Source organism: Saimiri boliviensis, chromosome 14 (assembly GCF_048565385.1).
Source record: "Saimiri boliviensis isolate mSaiBol1 chromosome 14, mSaiBol1.pri, whole genome shotgun sequence".
In the NCBI taxonomy this organism is placed as follows: domain Eukaryota; kingdom Metazoa; phylum Chordata; class Mammalia; order Primates; family Cebidae; genus Saimiri; species Saimiri boliviensis.
Genome location: NC_133462.1, coordinates 67,323,653 through 67,346,034, shown reverse-complemented (window position 1 = coordinate 67,346,034; position 22,382 = coordinate 67,323,653). Strand labels below are relative to the sequence as shown.

At 33.8% G+C, this 22,382-nt stretch overlaps 1 protein-coding gene across 3 annotated transcripts in view; it reads right to left on the bottom strand.

The window, feature by feature from the left end:
- Nucleotides 1-13: 13 nt before the first annotated feature.
- KCTD3 (potassium channel tetramerization domain containing 3) overlaps nt 14-22,382 on the bottom strand; it is a 58,933-nt gene continuing 36,564 nt past the window's right edge. For all 3 annotated transcript variants that reach the window (XM_039463450.2, XM_074385189.1, XM_074385190.1), the window contains 8 exons: nt 19,361-19,448; nt 19,113-19,229; nt 16,997-17,167; nt 13,577-13,732; nt 9,650-9,746; nt 3,073-3,257; nt 2,852-2,990; nt 14-1,769 (listed from right to left, as the gene is read on the bottom strand). In XM_039463450.2, coding sequence (XP_039319384.1) covers nt 1,208-1,769; nt 2,852-2,990; nt 3,073-3,257; nt 9,650-9,746; nt 13,577-13,732; nt 16,997-17,167; nt 19,113-19,229; nt 19,361-19,448 — 1,515 coding nt within the window. In that variant the 3' untranslated portion in view covers nt 14-1,207. The remainder of the gene's footprint in view (nt 1,770-2,851; nt 2,991-3,072; nt 3,258-9,649; nt 9,747-13,576; nt 13,733-16,996; nt 17,168-19,112; nt 19,230-19,360; nt 19,449-22,382) is intronic.

The window sequence follows — 22,382 nt, the reverse complement described above, 5'->3', positions numbered from 1 at the left end:
CATATAAGCACACTTTAAACAGAACTGTTTCTCAAATAACTGAAAACAGTATCATAATCATTTTTTATTTAATTGATAAATACAAGGGAACTGTTGTGAAACCACTGGCAATATAGCAAACTTAAAAGATTTTATTTTCAACTTCACTCACATTTCTTGGAATGGGGATATATACATTTTTCACCAATAAATGTTAATGTTTTAAATTTACAATTACCCTATTTGTAGAAATCATTCCAATCAAATGAAAAAAAAAGTACAAAAACAATTTCTTTTGCTCTTACAATTCAAAATACATTCAAATTAACATTCTTACAGCAGCGAAAACCTTTAACCCAAAATTCAGAACTGCAGTCCCACAAGTGAACAAAATAGTGTTTTAATTTAAATATCATGATTGTTAACACTGAAAAAAAAATATGGTGGCTCCTAAAACAAGACAGGTTAGCAACTGGTACTGCTTTCCCTTCTGGGCAAAGCTTTGCCTGTGATTATTATTTTTATTTCATCTTTTTAACACAGACAATTGCTCCAACTTGAAAGTTTCAATGAAATTCTGGCATTTAATATTGCTGATGCTTGCTAAGATTTAAGAACTCCCAATGATGAGAATCAGTAAATGGCACACAACTAAATTAAAATTATCCTAAAAGACTTACTACACAGTGGTATCTGGTATTCAATATTAATAGTGTTTTTGAATTATATGATATGTTTTTCACAAACATAGCACCTCATCAAATATCTGGTAAACACTTTGCAATCACAAGGGTTTGGAGACCAAGTTCCAAAGACAATTATGTGATTCACTTAAAAGAACATCGCAAGACGAGTCTCAGGGATAATGAAGATTAGGAATGCAGCCTGCTGGTTCCCATGCTCTAAAGGTATGCTCACCTATACGGGCACCATCCTATTAAAACGTGGTACATTTCCAAAACCAAAAAAAAGTAGGTAAATGTTAAAATGGACTCCTGCTTTATAAATGATCTGTTAAATGTGCTTGTAAAACTAAAAAAAATTTCCAAAATGTCAAAAGAGATATGACTATTATATCTCCTTATTTCAGGTAATTCTGTTAAAAAGATACTAAATGAAGTCCAATTTTATCTTGTAAAGTTTTAGTGTAAAAACTAATGCATTGAAATCCAGGAAAGTTTAACTTTCATCTAAATGTAACAAAACAACTATTCATTTGAGTGAGTTTTCACAAGCTGTACTCCTGACCTGAAGAATCACTTTTTTTATGCCGAGGAGATGGAGTAGTCTTTGTCGGAGATGGGGACGCAGTACCAGGTGAGTCAGTTCCTCCATCAGAAGTACTTGGTGATGATGCCAGATAGGGAACTTTCTTTCTTCCAAGGAATCCTCCCCCTTCAAATCCTCCTTTCTTCCTAAACTCTATTTTATTTTCATTTTCATCTTCTGATGACCTTTTCTTAGATTCTGAAAAACCTTCAGCTGTTTTATGCACTTCCAATCCACTATCCAATTCTCTCAAACTTTTTATTTCTATTCCAGGAGACTTTCTCTCAGATATATTACATTCCCCTGTTGCCCCCTTCACTTCAGTTTGTATTGGACCCAAGTTACCATTTTCAGGGACAGCTCTTTCTACATTTCTGTTCAAATTAATAGTCTGGAAGTCCCTATAACTGTGAAAGCTCTCAGTCCTTCTTGCCCTTGCTAATAAAGGACTCTCTCGATAAGGCCTCACAGAACCGTAAGTAGCTGCTTCGTGGATGGTTTCATGGTGCTGAAGCTGAAGGCTGAAATGTCGTTTTTTTAAAAAAAAAAAAACAGTTCAGATTTCACTCTCATTTTTCGGGAACATATTAATTAAACTACCAATAAAACACACTATATAAATATATAAAGTGTATTAAATCCATATTTCTCTTTATAAAAATATACTTATCAAGTACTCTTTATTACATAGATACTATATAAAATTACCAATGCAAAAAAATACCATCGTGTATTCACAAACAAGCTGAATTTTTGAATAGCTAAAAAAAAGATGGGGGGAAAAAATCCTTGAAACCATTATGAAACCAACACAATTCAGTATTTAGCCTTTGGTTCTTCAGACTTTGGAATTTATCAATATGATAACTAAAAAGACAGACATTATGGAACTTTGTATTAAAAGTACATAATGCTTAATGTAAGATTAGTCAACACAGTGTAATCACTGATTAATATTGTCCCTGAGGTGGCACAATAATTAAGCTTCACATACTAACCAAGGTGACACGATTTTCCTAATTTCCTTTGAATAAATTCTCGATCACAAAATAGGCTTCCAAATTGGCAGCAATTCACAAAATAAGTTAAAAGGCAAAAAATATTTTTCTATTAAGTTCCAAAGAACCAGATATGCCTATTGATGAGAAATTTAGTAAAACTGTTAAAAAATTGATTAGGCTGGGAATGGGGGCCTATGCTTGTAATCCCAGCACTTGCGGAGGCTGAGGTGGGCGGATCATGAGGTCAGGAGTTTGAGACCAGCCTGACCAACATGGAGAAACCCCATCTCTACTAAAAATACAAAAATTAGCCAGGCATGGTGATGTGTGCCTGTAATCCCAGTTGCTCAGGAGGCTGAGGCAAGAGTATTGCTTGAACCCAGGAGCTGGAGGTTGCAGTGAGCCAAGATCGTGCCATTGTACTCCCGCCTGGGCAGCAGAGCGAGACTCTGTCTCAAAAACAAATTGATTAACATAATGTCTGAATTTAAAATGTACCTTGAACAATATGGCTTTCTAGAACAACTATGTGATTACAGTTTTTCAGTCAATTTCCCCAAAAGAAATAAATTCTGTTTATAATACCCAATTCTTAAACCTACCTAGAATTTGATTCTCGTAAGTGGCTATGCTGAACGACAGAAGTTGCCGGACTGATGTTAGGGGTAGCACAGCGAGATGTGCTTAGATCACACTGATCCAGTAATTTGAGCAGCTCTTCTTCAGTTGGACCACCTACATCTTAGGAGAACAAATACTCATTAAAATCACTTATGTGAAAAGCTTAACCTCATGGCAAACATCTTTCTGTATGAGAACCTACCCTTATCTTCACTTTTGTTAACCATATCCATAGCAGTGGTCAGATCCCACATTTGAATGCTTCCATTTGTATGGCCTGTGAACAAGTAGCGCCTTGGCCTTGAGCCCATCCTACTGGATCCCTCACATTCCCTCACAGTAAATGAGGATATTGTAGTACAGTCAACAGCCTGGATCTCACATATTCTGCAAAAGAAAAGCAGAACGACCCTTGATGAGAATGAACGATTATTTAAAAAGAAACTATGAAACTAAAAAGGCAGAAAGAAAGCAAGCAAACATGTTATACTAGAAAAGACTTTTGAAAAGTCATTTAAAATTTATGTGTAAATTTTTAAAATCTGAAACCAGAAGAAATATATAGCTCTATGGAGACGGCCCATATTGTATCCGTCATTAGGATAATACTCTTAGCTCTAAAAAAAGACTTTTATGGCTATTTAATTGATTTTCATAAAAGATAAAAGAACCTGAGCGAGAACAATTATTATCCACATTGACAAATGAGAAAACCAAGGGATAACATCAGCAAATGATTTTTCCAAAGTCATGTAAGGTCTGACTGAATTGTACTTGACTGAATTAGTTATCCCAGTGTACTTCAAAAGAGCTGAGGGAGCTTATTAAAAAAGGAAAATCAGTATAGGCAAATGCAAGGTCAAAAATATAGACAAAGAAAAAATACAATCTACATGAATTTGAGAAACAGGAATAGAATATGAAGCTTAGATGAGCTTCCTAGTAGGCCGGACAAAAAGAAGGAAGAAAGTTAATTCCTACATGTCCACATATAGTGATAAAGACTAGTCTCATTCTTGATCTTAAGGCTTTTTAATACAGAAATAAAAAAAAGTGCTTTTCCTGTACTCTGAGGCAACAATCAACTCTAAGGAACGTGAGAAGTTATACACACACACACACACACACACACACACACAGAATGGGACAATTAATTGCCCTCTAACTCAGTTTAATTCTGACACTATCTGTCATATCACACAGGTAGAGGACTCAGTCTCTCAAAGCTGAGCTCCACTTCAGATGATGATCATAAGCCCCAGGTTATTTTGCCTGTGCTTCTAACTGACTGACTGTAAATCAGGGTTTCCACAGCCTTCTCCTTAGGTTCGATTAATTTGCTAGAGTGGCTCACAGAACTCAAAGAAAAACTCACATTTACTGGTTAATTACAAAGGATATATTTAAGGATACAGATCAATAATAGCTTCCCAGAGTAAGGCGTGTGGGAAGGAGCATGGAGCTTCCATGCCCTCTCTGGGCCCGCCACCCTCCAGGAAACTCCAGGTTTTCAGCTACCTGGAAGCTCTCTGAACTCAGTTATTATTATTATTTTACTGGAGGCTTCATTACATAGGCATGATTGATTAAGTCACTGGCCATTGGTGATCAACTTTTAGCCTTCAGCCCCTCTCCCCTTCTCAAAGGTTGTGGGGTGAGGCTGAAAGTGCCAACCTTCTCTCCCGTCTTAGTCTTTCTAGTGACCTGCCATCAGTCAACTCACTGGCATTCAAAACGATATTTATCATTTAGAAGACTTTAAGAATTTTTGAAAGTATATGCCAGGAAACAGAGAAAAAGACCAAATATATATTTCACAATATCACACAAAGGAAAAGTTTCTAATATTTCGCCAGTATAAAGTTTGAAAGAATTATTATCATAGGCATTACCAGATTTTAAAATGTCCTCTTTTGTTAGTTGTGAGGGTTTTAAAAAATCATAAATAGGTTATGAATTATCAGATTTTATTCCTGTATTTATCAAGATGATCATAATTTGAATTACATTTATTTTTAATTAACATCTGTAAATTAATTTAAAATATTCAACACACCCCTCCCCAGATTCCTGTTTATGTTTCAAATAAATCAACATTTGTATGCATACGAAAACTTGGATCTCAGAAAATAATACCCTCAGAAGCAAAGTTTCTCTCCTACCTGCACAGCAAGTCACAGAAACAATCTTCTTCCTCAAGCTGGGTCACAGAAATAAGAAGAACCCTCTTTCCCCAAAGCTGGCCACGAAGCATAAAAATATTACCCTAACATTTCCCTATCTTTCTGTGAAAAGTTGGCCATAAAGAACTTAAGGCCCTCTCTGCAGAAGGGTTCTGCTCCATCCCTGGGAGAAAGGAATAGCCACACAGAGACAGTCCCTGCTGCATTTCCCTACTCAGTCTATTTCTGTTAACTTATATCTTTTTGTCCAGTCACATTTCTACATGGCTGTCCCTGCTGCTTCTAACCTAAGCATAAAAATAGACACTTTTCCTTGTCTTTCTTTGGGTCTGCATTCTGAAGGCTCTCGTGTCATAGAAAACTACAATAAAATCAATTTGGAATGCTTTTCTCGTGCCAGCCTATGTTTTGTTATAGGGGTATCAGCTATGACTCTTCTGCTTCCACAAAACAAATATAATTTTGCTCTTTTTTCCCCTTATGAAATAGATTTCTTAGGACTTTATTTAAAATTTATTTAAAATTTCCTACAAGGATTTTTTTCTTGCTGCCTTTCAATAAAACCCTTTCATTTCACTTCTCACTATTAAGAGCCTGCACCGTCCTTAAAATCTTTGGTTCACTATAGCTTTATAAAGGACTGATTTTCTATTCAATTCTACAAAGTAATTTCTGCATGTTATTTTTGTAACTACAGCTTTCCTTTGGAATCAAACTTAAAAATTATAAAATTTGTTTTATCATGGAGAAACTGTAGTTGATTATAACCTACTGTTAGAAATAACAGAAGGGGGGATATTAGAACTGAGTAAGTAAATATGATATACTACATTGTTAGAGAATGTTATGATACTAGTTTTAATAATATTTGGCAATTTCTTCACTGAGTATGCAGAGAACACTAAATCACAGTAATTTATGGAATTTCTTAAGACAATGAACTTTGATGAAAAAATGTCATCCTCTCTCAAACAATTTATTCATCAAAATATTAAGAGATACGTTGAAGAAAACACGACCATAAAATTAAAAATCAACAAGATTAGTAACATGAAAATGAAAATCAAATGATTCTATATTTAGAAAACCCCATAGTCTCTGCCAAAGGCTCCTAGATCTAATAAACAACTTCAGCAAAGTTTTAAGACACAAAAATCAATGTACAAACATCATAGCACTCCTATACACCAATTAACATTAAGACTGAGAGCTGAATCAAGAATGCAATCCCATTAGCAATAGCCACAGAGTAAAATACCTAGAAATACATCAGCTAGGTAAAGAGCTCTACAACAAGAAATACAAAACACTGCTCAAAGAAAGCAGATGACACAAACAAATGAAAAACATTCCATGACCATGAATAGAAAGAATTAATATTGATAAAATGGGGCCGGGTACAGTGGCTTACACCTGTAATCCCGGCACTTCGGGAGGATGAGGCAGAAGGATCACAAGGTCAGGGGATAGAGACCATCCTGGCTAACACGGTGACATCCCGTCTCTACTAAAAATACAAAAAATTAGCTGGGCATGGTGGCAGGCACCTGTAATCCCAGCTACATGAGAGGCTAAGGCAGGAGAATCACTTGAACCTGGGAGGCAGAGGTTGCAGTGAGCTGAGACTGTGCCACTGCACTCCAGCCTGGCAACAGAGGGAGACTCCGTCTCAAAAACAAACAAAAAATACATATTGTTAAAATGGCCATCCTACACAAAGTAATTACATCAATGCTATTCTTATCAAACTACCAACATTTTTCACAGAATTAGAAAAAACTATTCTAAAATTCATAAGAAACTAAAAAAAGAGCCCAAATAGCCAAAGCAATACTAAGCAAATGAACAGAACCAGAGATGTCACACTACCCGACTTTATCCTACAAGGCTACAGTAACCAAAACAGCATGGTACTGGTACAAAAACAAACACAGACTAATGGAACAGAATATGGAACCCAGAAAACAAAGCCAGACATGTGAAACTATCTGATCTTCAACAAGGCTGATAATAACAAATGGAGGAAGGACTCCCTAGTCAATAAATGGTGCTGTAATTACTGGCTAGCCATATGTAGAAGACTGAAACTCAACCCCTTCCTCTCACTATATACAAAAATCAACAGAAGATGGATTGAAGACTTAAACGTAAAATCTAAAACTATGAAAACCCTAGAAGGAAACTGAGGAAATACCACTCTGGACATCAGCCCTGGCAAAGATTTCATGACAAAGACTCCAAAAGTAACTGCAACGAAAACAAAAATTGACAAGTGGGACCTTATTAAAGAGCACTTGCACCACAAAAGAAGCTATCAACAGAGTAAACAGACAACCTACAGAACAGGAGAAAATACTTGCAAAATATGCATCTGACAAAGGTCTAATACCCAGCATGTATAAGGAACTTAAATCAACAAGTAAAAACTCCATTAAAAAGTGAGCAAAGGCCATGAACAGACACATTTCAAAAGAAGACATATAAGCAACATACAAACATGCTGAACATCAGAAATCATCAGAGAAATGCAAATCAAAATTACAATGAGGTATCATTTCACACCAGTCAGAACGGCTATTATTAAAAGTAAAAAAAAAACAGGGTACAGACAAAAGGGAATATTTATACACTGCTGGTGGGGATCTAAATTAGTTCAGCCATTGTGAAAAAGCAGTTTGGTGACTTCTCAAAGAAACTACCATTGGACCCAGCAATCCTATTATTGGGTATACACCCTCAAGAATATAAATCATTCTACCATAAAGACACATGCACCCATATGTTCACTGCAGCACTATTCACAATAAACAGCAAAGACATGGAACCAACCTAGATGCTCATCAGCAGTAGACTGGATAAAGAAAATGTGGTGCATATACATCACAGAATACTATACATCCATAAAAAAGAACAAAATCACATCTTTTGCAGCAACATGGATGGAGCTAGAGGCTATAATCCTAAGTGAATTAAGACAAGAAGACCGAATACCACATGTTCTCACTTAAAAGTGGGAGCTAAACGTTGAGTATACATGGACACAAACAGAAAAATAGATACTAGGGTCTACTTGAGAATAGAAGGTGGGAAGAAAGAGGATCAAAAAACTACCTATTGGGTACCAGGTTCATTTACCTGGGTGACAATCTGTACACCAAACCCCTATGACGTGCAATTTACCAGTTAACAACCTTGTAGGTGTACCCCCGAACCTAAAATCAAAGTTGGGACAGAAAAAAATGAAAACAATAACCCTCCTAATGGACTATTAACAGGAATTTTACTTTTTTCATTTGTTTGACATGCAACAACTTTTCTTTTCCGTTCAACTTTAAGTTCTGGGGTACATGTAACAAAATGTGCAGGTCTGTTACATAGGTAAACATGTGCCATGGTTGTCTGCTGCACAGAATTACCCATCACCTAGGTATTAAGCCCAACATCCATTAGCTATTCTTCCTGATTCTCTCTCTCTCCCCATCCCCTCTCACTCCCAAGAGGCTCCCTGTTGTGTGTTGTTCCCTCCCATGTGTCATGTGTTCTCATCGTCAAAAAACTTTGTGTTTAAAGCAAAGAAATGTTCAAACAAAATCTGAGGAAAAAACTTTGTGTTTAAAGCAAAGAAATGTTCAAACAAAATCTGAGGTTATAAATACTAATTTTATAAGAAGTAAAATTTCAGTAAATGGAAAAGGAAGAGGAATCTAACTTCTATTGTACATCTATGATGGTTAAGAACTATGTGAGATATTTCAGGTTTGAAATTTATTTTATCCTATGATATCCTGCCAAAGTCGTTGAACCTTAATCTATAAAGAAACTGGGCTAAGGAAAATAAAATAACCTGAGTTGCATTTACATAGCTAGTAACAGGAAGTACCCGAATTAGTGCAACCGTCTGCCAGCAAATTCACTATGTTCGAGTTTGAAGAGAAATCATTTCTGAAGACAAATGCAGAGGAATACTGCCAGTACCCTATAAGGAGAGCATTCACATAAGAATACTGTGGAGACGGCATAGAGACAAGAACCCTGCTCTCATGGAGACAGATCATTTCTCTCCATGATAAAGTAGATGTAAGAGAAAAAATGTTCTAAAATTGGAAGTAAAACATGGGTGCTACGTTGTACATTGTGCCAAGATTATGCAAATTAGTTATTAATATTTAATTGCTTTATCATTTTTATTTTAAAAGGGGATACTGAATGTCAGAAAATCTGTAATATGTTTTATTTGAGAGACATAAATAATGTATAGAGATTCATATGGGATGGAAAATATTTAAGTTCTAGGTTTTTAAAAGAAACTGTTTATGATTAAAAAAATTAATATTTGTTTGGCCATGAAAAAAGTTCAGTGTTCTTATTCTATCACTAGTCCTTCCTAACTGTCCATAGCATCAGTGAAACTCTTAAATCTCAGAAAATAAGCATTAAGTATACTGTCTTAATTTTGAGTTATGATTATGAGATAATTAATAGACTTCCCTCCCAACAATTTGTTTCTAGTAGCGCTCTTTGATCAATATGTTAAATTATGTCATATGTTTTGTAAGACAGCTTCTGAATATAAATATCTTTACAGTAAAGTGTTACCTTTTTCCAGTAGATGAGAGTCTTACAAATAGTTTGTTAGTGATGGGAACAACTTTCTGAATGAACACCTGTTGATCGTCTCGCTCTCCAAAAGGTCCTTGATCAGAAAACAAAAATGTCAAAAAATTAATTAAAATTTTATTTGTTTCATTTTATGAAAGGAACATTAATATTAATATAAGAAAAGAAGGATGGGTGCGGTGGCTCATGCCTGTAATCCCAGCACTTTGGGAGGCTGAGGCAGGTGGATCATGAGGTCAGGAGATGGAGACTATCCTGGCTATCACGGTAAAACCCTGTCTCTACTAAAAATACAAAAAATTAGCCAGGTGTGGTGGCAGGTGTCTGTAGTCCCAACTACTCAGGAGGCTGAGGCAGAAGACTTGCTTGAATCTGGAAGGCAGAGGTTGCAGTGAGCTGAGATCGACTCCATCTCAAAAAAAAAAGAGGAAGAAAAGAATTTCTCATGCCTACCAATATGGTATCACATTTCAGCTGCAAATCAGTCATGATATAAATGGATACAAGAACTTCAATTTGCATTAAATTTTTTTTAAATACACAATTATTTCTAAATTATATTTTGTATATAACTTAGGCTATAAAAGCTAAAGGAAAAAATTTCCTAAGGCACTACATTAACAGTACTAGCAGGAGACTTGTTAAGATATTTAGTATCTTTGGGGATGTGCTTAGACATTTATAACTTTAAAAAGATGTGTAAATTAAGTCATTGCATATACTGAATTTACTTTTCTGAAAAGACAACACATAAAATCTTATAAAGTGTAGCTTCATCAGATGAAATATAATTAATTCAAGCTTCCATTAACTATATTTCTTCCTTTAGTATTTCTTTTTAAAGATGCAAATAAAAAAAAACTTTATATAAGGCAATTGATAAACCAAAAGAGAAAAAAATACAGTATGAAAATTAAAGTGCAGTATAAAATTTTCTACTGAGTTGCATCCTGAAGCTTTTCAATCTAAAAATAAAGATTCAATTACTTTCATTTTAGTGTACTTGGCAAGACAGGTAAATAGCCCATTATATTTTAGAAAAATCTTGAACAACAATGCAAAGAAGAAAATGTTTTTATTTAAAACTTAAACATAAAATTTTAGTAATTCTCTTTTCCCATTATACTCAGTAGCTAAAACAGTATCGTTACTATTAATAAAAAGTATCTGATTTGCAATAAAAGTTTTAAAGACAATATATCCCAAGTTATGTCACATGTGCTTAATAAATGAAGCAGTCATCTTTATTGTTAGCTAGCAAATATTTACACTGTACTTACTATGTGCCAACATATATGCTTTTAAAATATAAACTCATTTTAATCGTAATAACCCTGTAAGGGAGGTACTAATATTTATTATCTCCATTTTACAGATGAGAAAAGTAAGACACCAAGAGATTAGTTAACCAAAGATCTCATAGGTCCTAAACGATGGAAGTGAAATTCAAACAAACTGAAGCTGTCTGGCTCTTCACTACACTATGCAGTTACTCAATTACTGGAAATTTCTGATCTCTAATTTTATTGAAATGAAATGATAGTCCTCATTGAATAACTCATAAACAAAGTCAAAATAGCAACACTGAATAAAGTAACTCAGAATCAAATAACTAGGAATGAGAAAGCTACAGAACTCTATCTTTTCTCCCCTTGAACTTTATATTGACATGAGACTGACTCATAACCTATTATTTATATCTTAATTCTTTGCTCTCTCTTCCCTCACCTCCCATTTATAGTTTTGCTTCCCAAATTGGCTCCTTTCTTTGGAATACAAACTATCCTCAGATCTTTCTTAACTTAAATGAGGGAGAAAGCTGGGAGAATAAAAATTATGACCACTGAACTTCCCTGCCTTTCAACTAGTTCCATTACTTCTTCCTTTTATGGTCACCTCCAATATCTATTACCTCATTACCCATTGCAATATGGATTACACCTTTACCACTCTACTGAATCTGGACTCTACTCTGTTCCACTGATCTATATGTCTGTTTATCTCTGAGGATATACATATTTTAAATACAACTATAAAGAGAAACAAAAAAACCTCCCTGTGCCCTTTATCTTACTGGGTTTTATAATTAATTTATAGGGCTGTTTATAAATATCTTTTTATTCACAATACACATGCTTTCCAGAATAACACACCTACTCCTGGGGCTTTCAGGTGCTTCTCATATGCTGAATACTCAAAAACATAAGTTTTAGTTAAGTTCTTTCTCTAGAGGTACCACCTTTATATCTTCATACCACAGAATAGTATCCATATGCATCATCACTCAAAATATACTAGTCTAAATCATCTTTGCTTTCAAAGTAAGTTCTTTTTTTCTGTATTTATTTAGTAAATAACAGTCAGCTACTCCACTTCCCAAGTAAGAATCCTTAGTGTCACTTTAGACTCCTTCCTATCTCATGCCTGCCACATCTAGTCAATGACCATCATGCCCTTTGGTTCTTACTGAATAACTCCTCCTCTTTCCTCCTTCCTGGTTTCCTTGCGTCACTTTCTTAAGTCTTTACTCTCAAGTGTTCTTGTATGCTCTTGAAAGATGAATTATATATATCACAAATCTAGTATCATTCTCAACATTCTTCAAAAGATCCCCATTACTTACAAGATAAAAATCTAAATTTCTTAGTTTTAGATGCCTTCCATGATCTGGTACTGGCCTATTCACTCAATATATCTTCCTATTCTTACTCACATATCCTATAATTGAGCAATGAATGACTTTCTTGACATTTTCCAAACTTGCCAAGTTTCCTTGGCCTCTATCCTTTTAACTTGCTCTTTTCTCTGCCAGGAATGTTCCAACCCTAGAACCTTCCACACCCAACAACTGTCTACCTATCCTTCATGTTTCAGTTCAAACATTAAACCTCTATAAAGTGTACTCTGTCTGAATGTCAGCTTCCATTAATGTTAATTGGGGTATCTACTTCCTAAATTCTCCAGAAGATTAAACGAGAGCATGTATCACAACATCAAACATAGATCTTGGTACTATCTCCTGTGGGTGCTTTTTGATCTATTTCTTTAAGCAGAGTTGCAAAATACAATTGTTTTACTTCAATTGTAAGTTGATGTTCACTGCACTTTTTAAAATTTCTACCATCTAGAACACAATATTCAATAAACATTTGTTAAATAAGTAACAATGTAAACTTCCAGTTCCTATCATCATGCAGAGAACTAGGATTATGTAACTGTTAAAACTGGTAACACTGTGCATTTCTCTTTCTAATAAGGCTGCAGTAGAATTCTCTTAAGTAGCTTATAAGGAGAGTGAGATTTTTTTCAAATGGGGCTGGGGGTGGAATGATCTCTATGAAGACTGTATATGTGTATGCACACATGTATGGATGTGTAAGTACCCATGTGCATATGTATGTATGGTGTATAGAGAGAAAGCCTAAATTAACCTTATACACGTTTTGCTGAAATCAGAGAACATCAATGGAGACATTCTACATTGTTTCCTAATGATACTACAATGCCATCAAAATGACTCTTATTATATAGTAACAGACCTTTTCCTAGCTTCAAATTTTATTTTCAGTAGATTAACAAAAAAAATTCAAATGTCAAATGTGCACAGCTATCACAGATTTAATAATAAAAGTAGCTAACATGTGGAGATGACATTCTTTAAATGAGGAAATATTAATAAGAGAAAAAATCTGCTCTCATAACATTTTACTGAAAAATGCTGCCATAAAATAATTTCATGAATTCATAGAACTCAATCAGAAAAATGCACCAAAATTCTATTTAGAATTTGAAAATTAACATGAAAAATTTGTATTTAAAACTCATTTTTATGGTTTTATTAGTTGATATACTTCTTCTGAACAGCTAATATAGTATCTAAAAATGCCCTAAAATAATCTCACCCACCTATGTCATTTCCAGAGGAATAGCTACCATGACTTTCTGTCTCCTCCAGGGACAGTATCTTGAATGATGCTAAAGGAGTAGAACCTGGCTGAGTAGAGATCATCCCTCTGAATCGCGTTACTGTCCACGTCCGGACATGATTATTATCTGCACAGACTAGCAGAGAAAGAGAACAAAAGAATACAAAATTGCTTTTAAAAACCCATTTTAACTTTTTTCTCTGTGATCTACATTAAACAGATCAGAGTATAACCAGCAAATTACATATTTATCTTAAAATTATACTTAATTTGTATCTACTTAGCAAAAGTGAGAAAATTGAGTATGTTTTACTTTGCTGCAAAGTATACGGTATACCAAGTAAATCTATAGATCTTCATAAAAATATCTTGTAGAGTATAAATGCAGTAAAGGTTAAAAATAATGTGTAAGAAAAAAGATGCTGAATGGTATCCTATTCTGTGGCTAAACTATATAGTAAACAGTTTCCTAGTTTATTTTTTCTAATTATATAAACTGTTTCTGTGTATATTACTTAATATTAGCCTAGATCAGGACTTACTGAAAAATTACTGGCACAAAAAACAATTTTCAAACATCTTGAGCAATCAGCTATTTATTGCCCACTCACAGTTACGTTAAGGAAAATTAATATTCTATACTAAAGCTGAGCATGATTTTTATATAAAGAGAGTTCTGCATTTAAAAAACATGCACCAATTAGTTTTATTTTGGGAATAGAATATTAACTGGGCATATACTGAAATGTCTCCTAATCGATCTCTACTTTTTTTGTCTGAGTAGATACTTATTTGAAAATATACACCATATAATGTATAACTAATGCAAAAACTCCTTTTTGGGCATGCCTTAATAAAAAATATAGTAATTTTGCCATTTATGATTTTAGAAAATTTGTTATTATCAGCAATGAGCTATGAAATCATCAGTAAATATCAGAAAAGTATCCAGTACTTCTTATACACACACATACATAATGTTTACTACTGGGTAAAATATGTTACCTATATTACACAGTTACATATTTTAAACAAAACTTTGGAAAGAAATTTAATTTTGGCAAATAACAGTAAGTAACATCTGTGCACTTTCTATTCTTATGTTACAAAATTCTCAATGATCAGACTGTCAGTTTTCAAGTGAAAAAGGGAGCATTTTGTTCTATGCTATTTAATTAGTTTCATGGGAAATCATTTCCTGATTTCACTATTAAGCATAATAGGATCCAGAAAAATAATTTAAATATTTTTAATTGATTTAATTGGACAATTACATCAATTTTGCTAATGTTAATCATTATCTAAAGTTTCTTTAAGGGATTAAAATGCACTATAGGGAAAACAATGTCATTACATTATTTGTAAATATCTACCAAAAACAATGTCATTACATATTTGTTAATATCCACCAGGTGGCAGAATAACATAACTGAATATACATAAAATACTCCAGATTTTTTGTTAACAATGATATTTCTCTTGACTAACTTATATAAGTTTCAAACCTACATGAAATATGTGATGTTAAAATACAAATTTTACAAAGTTCCTTGGTATCACGTCCCACAATAACATTCTAACCATAAAAATAGTAACAATTAGAATATCTCTATACATTATCATCTAAACAACACAATAACTCTGCAAACCAGCCTACTTTTCTCAGATAATTGAGTTGCCTTATCTCATAACATTTATTCAGCATCTTTTATGTGTCAGAACTATGCTAAGTGCTGAGAATAGAATGAAGTTTCTTCTACGAGAGAACTTTTCTAGAGGAGATGGGGATAATAAGCAAACAAATAAATAATTAAGTGATAAGTCTATGAAAAACAATGCAAGGTACTGTTATCAGCCAAGCCTATCCAACAATATTTCTAACAATAAAAAGTTATTGTTGAATAGAGGTTTGGCTAATTTAATTTAAAGCAGGCAGTCAAGGAGTCCACATTGAAAAGGGATTTGAAAAGGTACTGGAATGACAAGAATGTAGCCAAACAAATATCTAGAGGCAAAACATTTCAAATAAAAAGAACGAATGTCAAAGTTCTAACACATTTTTAAGAAACAGAAAAGCCAACAGGTTAGAGTGTTATCAGCAACAAGAAAAGTGACATGGGAGTTGGGAAGAGATTTTAAAGATAGGTAGAATCTAGAACAAGAAAAGCCACATAGACCATGGTAGAAATTTAAATTTATTCTAAATACCATTAGAAGCCATCAGGAATCAGACTTGCTTTGCATTTCTAAATGCTATTTCTGGCTGCTGTGTGGAGCATGTACCATAAAGAGGGAAAAGTTGAGAAGTTACTACAGTAATCTAGGGGAGAAATTCTGATGATATGAAATACTAGACTGACAGCAATGAGAAGTGATTGGATTTGTGACATAATAAGGCAGCAAAGCCAACAGGACTTACTGGTATGAACTGTACTATCTGGGAGGTGACAGAAAGGGAGAAATCAAAGGTGATTCCTAGATTTTCAACTTGAGTAGGTAAGTACATGGTGATAATGTACAGTAAGATGAGTTCTGAGAGAGAAAGTTGGACAGGAACTGCTCTACAAAAGGAATTAATGTTAAGACTCCTCTGGAAAGCAAGCTCTACTGAAACACCCAACTCACAAGTCAATTTTCATGAAGGCTTTGAGAAATCATCTTCCACACACAATGCATTTCTTCAACAGAATTTTACTTCGTAATCAGAAAGTACTATTCATTAAATTTGAAAATTAGTATTAAATTTTTTATGTATACAATTAGTATTTAAAGTTTTTAAAATTTTATGACTGTAAAGAACTACAAACCCATACAAAAGTTATTTTCTTCAAATAATCTCCATAATTTTAATTTTTTGAGATGACAAAATATCAAAATACGCATATAAATCTACAGCTTTAGCATTAAACCATAAGAGAATCAACTCAATTTATATTGAAAGTAAAACCTGAAAAATTTAATAAAAATTCCTCTTAGCAGGGTCATTATAAATACTTTGCAATAACATATGCCAAGAGAACAATTAAAAAAAAATCACATCTTCTAAGTTTATGTATATTAATACCTGGCAAAATCAAAGACATCTTTTTTTCCCCTCTTTTTTGGTAGAGATTGGTTTCACCATGTTGCCCAGGATAGTCCTGAACTCCTGGGATAAACCAATCCACCTGCCTTGGCCTCCCAAAGTGCTAGGATTATAGGCGTGAGCCACCATGACTGGCTCAAAGACATCTTTAAAAGACAATCATATATAATTTCTTCAGTTATTAAACTTTTCTAGTACTTCTTTTAGTATATTTTTCTCACATAAACACTGCATTTTCATTCTTTTAATTTGTAGGGGTACAGAAAGTAACACACAGGGCCAAGTTCTTTATCAGTACTAATGAAGTCATTTTACCTGATACAAGATGCTTCTCTGATAGCATGATTTTTGTAACGGGACTTCGGTGAACTGTGAAAGTCTGAAAAAGCTGAGGACCTGACCCAACTGTCTCTGGGTGCTGTACAATCACTCGTACTGCTCCTGAGCTCGTACCATAGGCGATCTCAATCCAGTTACCACTGACACCTATATAAAGTCAAGAGTTGACAGGTGATATTATGGAATGATAATTAAAAAGCTACCTTGCAAAGCTTCCCTATGATAAAATAGGCAGAGCTGGATTCACTGTTTATATCAGCCCAAAATCCAGCTCAACAAAAAAAATCTTAAGACTTGTCTTGGGCCATCTTAAAATCATTATTTCCTTGATAAATCTTTTCCTAACCTTCACTCCAAGACATAACTATTCACCTTCTGCCTTGCATTATGTATTCGGTTCTACCACAGCAATTATAACACACTAATTCTGTACTTATTTCTCTGCCTAGCTACTTCTATTCCTTATTGACAAAGACTGAATCATAATCATCTTTTTATCTGTCACCTTACAGAGTGCCTAAGACACAGTAGGTACTCAACATAGTTTAAAGAATTCATAAATCTGCCATGCCAAGAACACTACTGAAACAAAAGTGTTCCAAAAGCAATATTTCTTACGTCTAGCCTAGAATTATCATCTGTTCTACTTAAACTACAATACTAAATCATCCTCAAATAATCAAAGATTATATATACTATTTAAGTTTCAAAACACTGTGATAGGGAATAAAGATATTCATTACCTCGCTTACATCATACTTACAATATGTTGCTTCTTCTAATCATCTAAGGTTCAGCTGTATCTTCTTATTTTCCTTTTTTTAAACAAGTGCCAAGACCCCATTGCAAATTTAGATAGGAAAAAATGCAGTGACCTATATGTACTCCTAAAAAGTTCATGGATAGAGAACCTCTTAGCTTTACTAGCTATTCTAGTTTTACTGATTCATCTGAAAATACTTCAATCAAAAAAAAAAAAAAAAAAAAGAGCATGTCATGAAAAACACTTCCTATAACCTGAAAGATGACTCTGTTTTTCATGCCTTAAAATCCCCCTGCCACTACAAAAGAAGTGCTTCAATTTGTAGAACTTTTCCAGTTTTATGCCTGCTTTTTAACTAGATTGAAAAAAAAAAATCCACATCTTATTCTAGAGCAGGGTTTGGCATACTTTCTGTAAAGGGCCAAGTAGTAAACATTTTAAAGTCTGCACACCACACTGTCTCTGTCACAATCTCTCAATTCCGTCATTGTGGCACAAAAGCAGCTAAAGACAGCTGGTATCAAAAAGGGCCAGCTTGGCTAGAAATTCATGGTATACTGACCCTATTTCTAGAGCAATACAATTTAAGTCCTACTATGGTTTCAGTCAAATTCATAGGTATATTATTGAACATTTCTTTCATACTAAAGATTATGGTTTCTTTTATAATTTCAATAAAATGATAACTTGTGTAAGTAGCACATCCAAACCTATGAGTATTACTGAATACATATTAATGTTTCTTAGAACTCCTTTCACTACAGATAAATTTTTAATTTCCCATTTGTGTTTATTTTTTACTCTAGAATACAAAAATTCTTACTACTTTACAGAACTAGTCTGTTAATTTTATTGCGATAGCCTCTAAAATGCACTGCAAGTTACAAAACGCCTTTTTTCTCTGCAAGTTACAAAATGCCTTTTTTCTACAGCTTAAATTTTTAAATTCCCAAGAAAATAAGCTTAGTTTCCTGCAATAGTTTAAGATTTTTTTATTTTTTGAAAAGCTCCTAATTTCAAAGTAAAAAAGTGGTTATTTTAATAACAAGATAAATGTGCAGAATTTTTTTGTAATTTCATCTAAATATTCTAATAATAAGGATCAACAAATGCAATTCCTCCAATTTCCCACCTGAAATTGTTTGTTTACTAGTCATGTTTGACTTCAATATAAAACTGAGTATTAATTGTACACTTAGTAGAGATGAACTCCTTAGCACTGCAGTTCTCGAAAAGAAAAAAACCAGTTTAATTTGACCTAGTCACATAATAAACTAATGAATACAAACATAAAAAGTCAAGAATGTATCTAATTGTCCATGTACTAACTTGTTTTGGGTGTGAGGTAAACACTTAGAGCAGTAATAGCATCATTTGAAGGATCATGATACAGTTCAGTTACAAGAAGATCATTATCTTTCATTCGCAAGGGGAACTTCTGCATATCTAAAAAACAAAAATTTTAAATAGCATTAAAATAAATAGCATTATCTATCTAAAGCTGAAAGGTCATGTTTTCTTGTTCTCATTTAAAAAGTTATATTACGCAGGAGCATTTTAAGTGACTGTACACCTACCTATGTAATATATTGATCCATTGTTACATCCCAGCAGAAGGAATGATCCAGCAGTGTCATAACTAGTTATAGGAACAACATCTTGAACCTGAGGTAGTGAGAATATTATTAGATGTTAGAGAGTAATTATAATTTCTATTTTCTGGTCAATTTCCTCGAAACTTTGATTCTTCTGGTAAAGAGACACCCACATCCAATTTCAGTAGGGCTTAGGAAATAAACTTCCTTTAGGTGCACGCATGCACACAGACATACACGAACATGCTATATAAGATGAGAACCATCAATATACTTCAAAATATTTTTCTAAAATTGTATTTCCACAGCAGTACTTTCCTTTCTCAGTTTTGATGGGTTGTCTCTTTTTTCCCACATGTGATAACTAGGTCTCAGCCCACTGGAACTGGAAGGCCAAGTTTGACCAGCTCCCTCTCTTTTCCCTTTCTTGTCCAAAGTCACACAGTAAGCAAGTGACAGAATTAGAACTAGTAAACAAAGGAACTGATTTCCACAAAGTACTTGCTCCCTGGAAAATTTATTATTATTTTGAAAAGGTGGTATTCTCTATTTTTTAGTCTCCTTAATAAAAGTTTTTTGTTTTCTTCCTTCTTTGTGCTGAAAGAAACAGCAAACAGCTCGAGTTTTACTGCAAAACAAAACAAAAAGCAAACAAACAAAAAACATAAAAAGTGTTTGCTAGAATAGTTGCAATACTATTTTAGTCGATGAATTCTACTATTCATCAAAATAAACCTTCCCTGTTTGCAGCCAGGCCAGAGATGCCTGTTAAGCTTCTTCATAGATGACATTTACATGAGTTATTAGACACCAAGTTTTGCCTACAAGTCTAAAAGATTTCCAAAAATTTAAGTTAAAAATGTTAAGGGACTTTTACTTTTCATATTCTATATCTGGCTTTCATTTGAAAAGTTAAAATCTAAACATTATCTGCTTAACATTTAAGTACTTTTTATGTATTATATAGTATCCAAGAGAACAAACACTGTACTAGAGATAAGGGATGTGAGATATCTCTTTGCTCTCTACGAGCTGGTAAACTTGCGAGAAAGAAAAATAACAGAAAAATATCACACTAAAAAAATTTTAGTGCGATAGGCACTAAAATAGACTACAATACAATCATAAAAGAGAGGAACAATTGCCATCTCAATGCTGGTAGGTGAAGAGCAAAGATCAAGGAAGGGTTCACAGAGGAAGTGAAGCTTGAACACTGAAGTCAGTTATGAGTTAGGTAGGGCAAGGGGAAAAGAAATATCGAAAGACCAAGTAAAAAAAGCACAGAATCTAGGTTCATTCAAATTAAAAAAAGAAATAACTAAAACTTGGAAATGATTCCTCTATGCTCTTCCTGTATATAATCCTAATTTATTTATGTACCCTCTCAATGTCATGCAGTTATGAGTTACACTAGAAATATCTCAAAGAACTCAATTGTAATGCCCTATCCTGAGGTCAGGCTTCTAATTAAAGCCAAAGACAAAACATTTAATACCAGGTAAACACTGAGCACTCTTCAGTGTTATGTGTAAAGATGTCTAAAGGATGGAGGGAAGACTGTTTTACGTACCCTAACCAATTTTCTCACCCAAGTTAGCTAAATCATTTTAGCTCTAGCACTAAGAAAAGGGCTTCAACTCCTACCCCAGAATCTTCATGGCAGGAAGATCGGGACAGACAAGGCCATGAGATTCCTCTCCCTTTGGATACATTTTTTTCAATGAAAGACCAGCAAGGCACATCAAAGACAAACATTTTTTACTATTTATTCTCTGGGAGGATTGGGCTCTAGGATTAAAGCCTTGCTACTTCTTTTTCTGTAACTCTTAATCATGATCTGCTTTTCTTTCCATGTCTACCCCTCAGAACAGGGAGAACAGAGAGAGCAGAGGGTAAGCAGAATTACAGTGAGTTAGAACTGCTGAGTTTTCTACTAGCACAAGCAAGGAAGCTGCTACTGTGTGGCCTCCTCTTCTGTATCCTAACAACTTTGTGGCAAGAATCTAAGAAACCATCTAATTAGTATGTATGGTTCAGTCATGTGGTCAAAAATACAAAATGGAAGTGGATTTTTCTCTTATAAGGTAGCACACAGTGATTACCACTAATTTCTACATGTAAATTTAAATGTTTTCCAGTTTTAAAATACCAGTCTATCTTCCCAAATAATATAAGGCCCCTAGAATCTTTTAACTACCATCTCTATACCTATAAAATTATTATTTTTTACAGTATGTTTTGAACTTCATCCAATACTTTTGAAATAATCACTTATCTAAATTTACCAACATATTTACCAACATCTTTCCTAATCATTGATGAATGCATTCTATTTCTTCCCCTTCAAATACTTCTCAAAAGGCATTTTTCTTTAGTAGTCCTTTCATTGAGGGTTGCTGAGTGACAAATTCTCTCTGAAGAAAACCCTCCTCATTCAGGTTTTAATGATAGTTTTGCTGTGTATAAAATCCTAGGTTGAAAGTTACTTTTTCTACCATTTGGAGACTGCCCATTGTCTCTGGTGTCGACTACTGGTGACGAGGAATCTGCTTAAAGTCTTAATTACAGGCAAACTGTCACTATTCCGTGAATACTTTCTATCATAATTTATCTTTTATTATAGCATGATGCATTTAAACATTTAGCCTGCCAAGACTTGGTACATTTCTTTAATCAATAAATTCATGTCCTTTTTCATTTCTCCAAAATGCAGTTATAATATTTTCCCAATACGGCCCCTTCTCTAGTCTGTTCCTATCTCAATACTTTCTCACTTTTTTCTTCTTTTTCATATATTCTATCTCATTCTTGATTCAACTGGAAATGATTTTCTCAGATGTGTCTGTCAATTCACTATTTTTCTTTGAGCTGTGCTTCTATACATTTTTTAAAAAGTTTTCAAAGACCTTTTAATTATTAGTATCTTATTTCCCTCCATTTTCTCATTTTTCCTGTTCCTTCAATACAGTAGCTATTTAATGGCTCCATTATTTCCTTGGGGAAT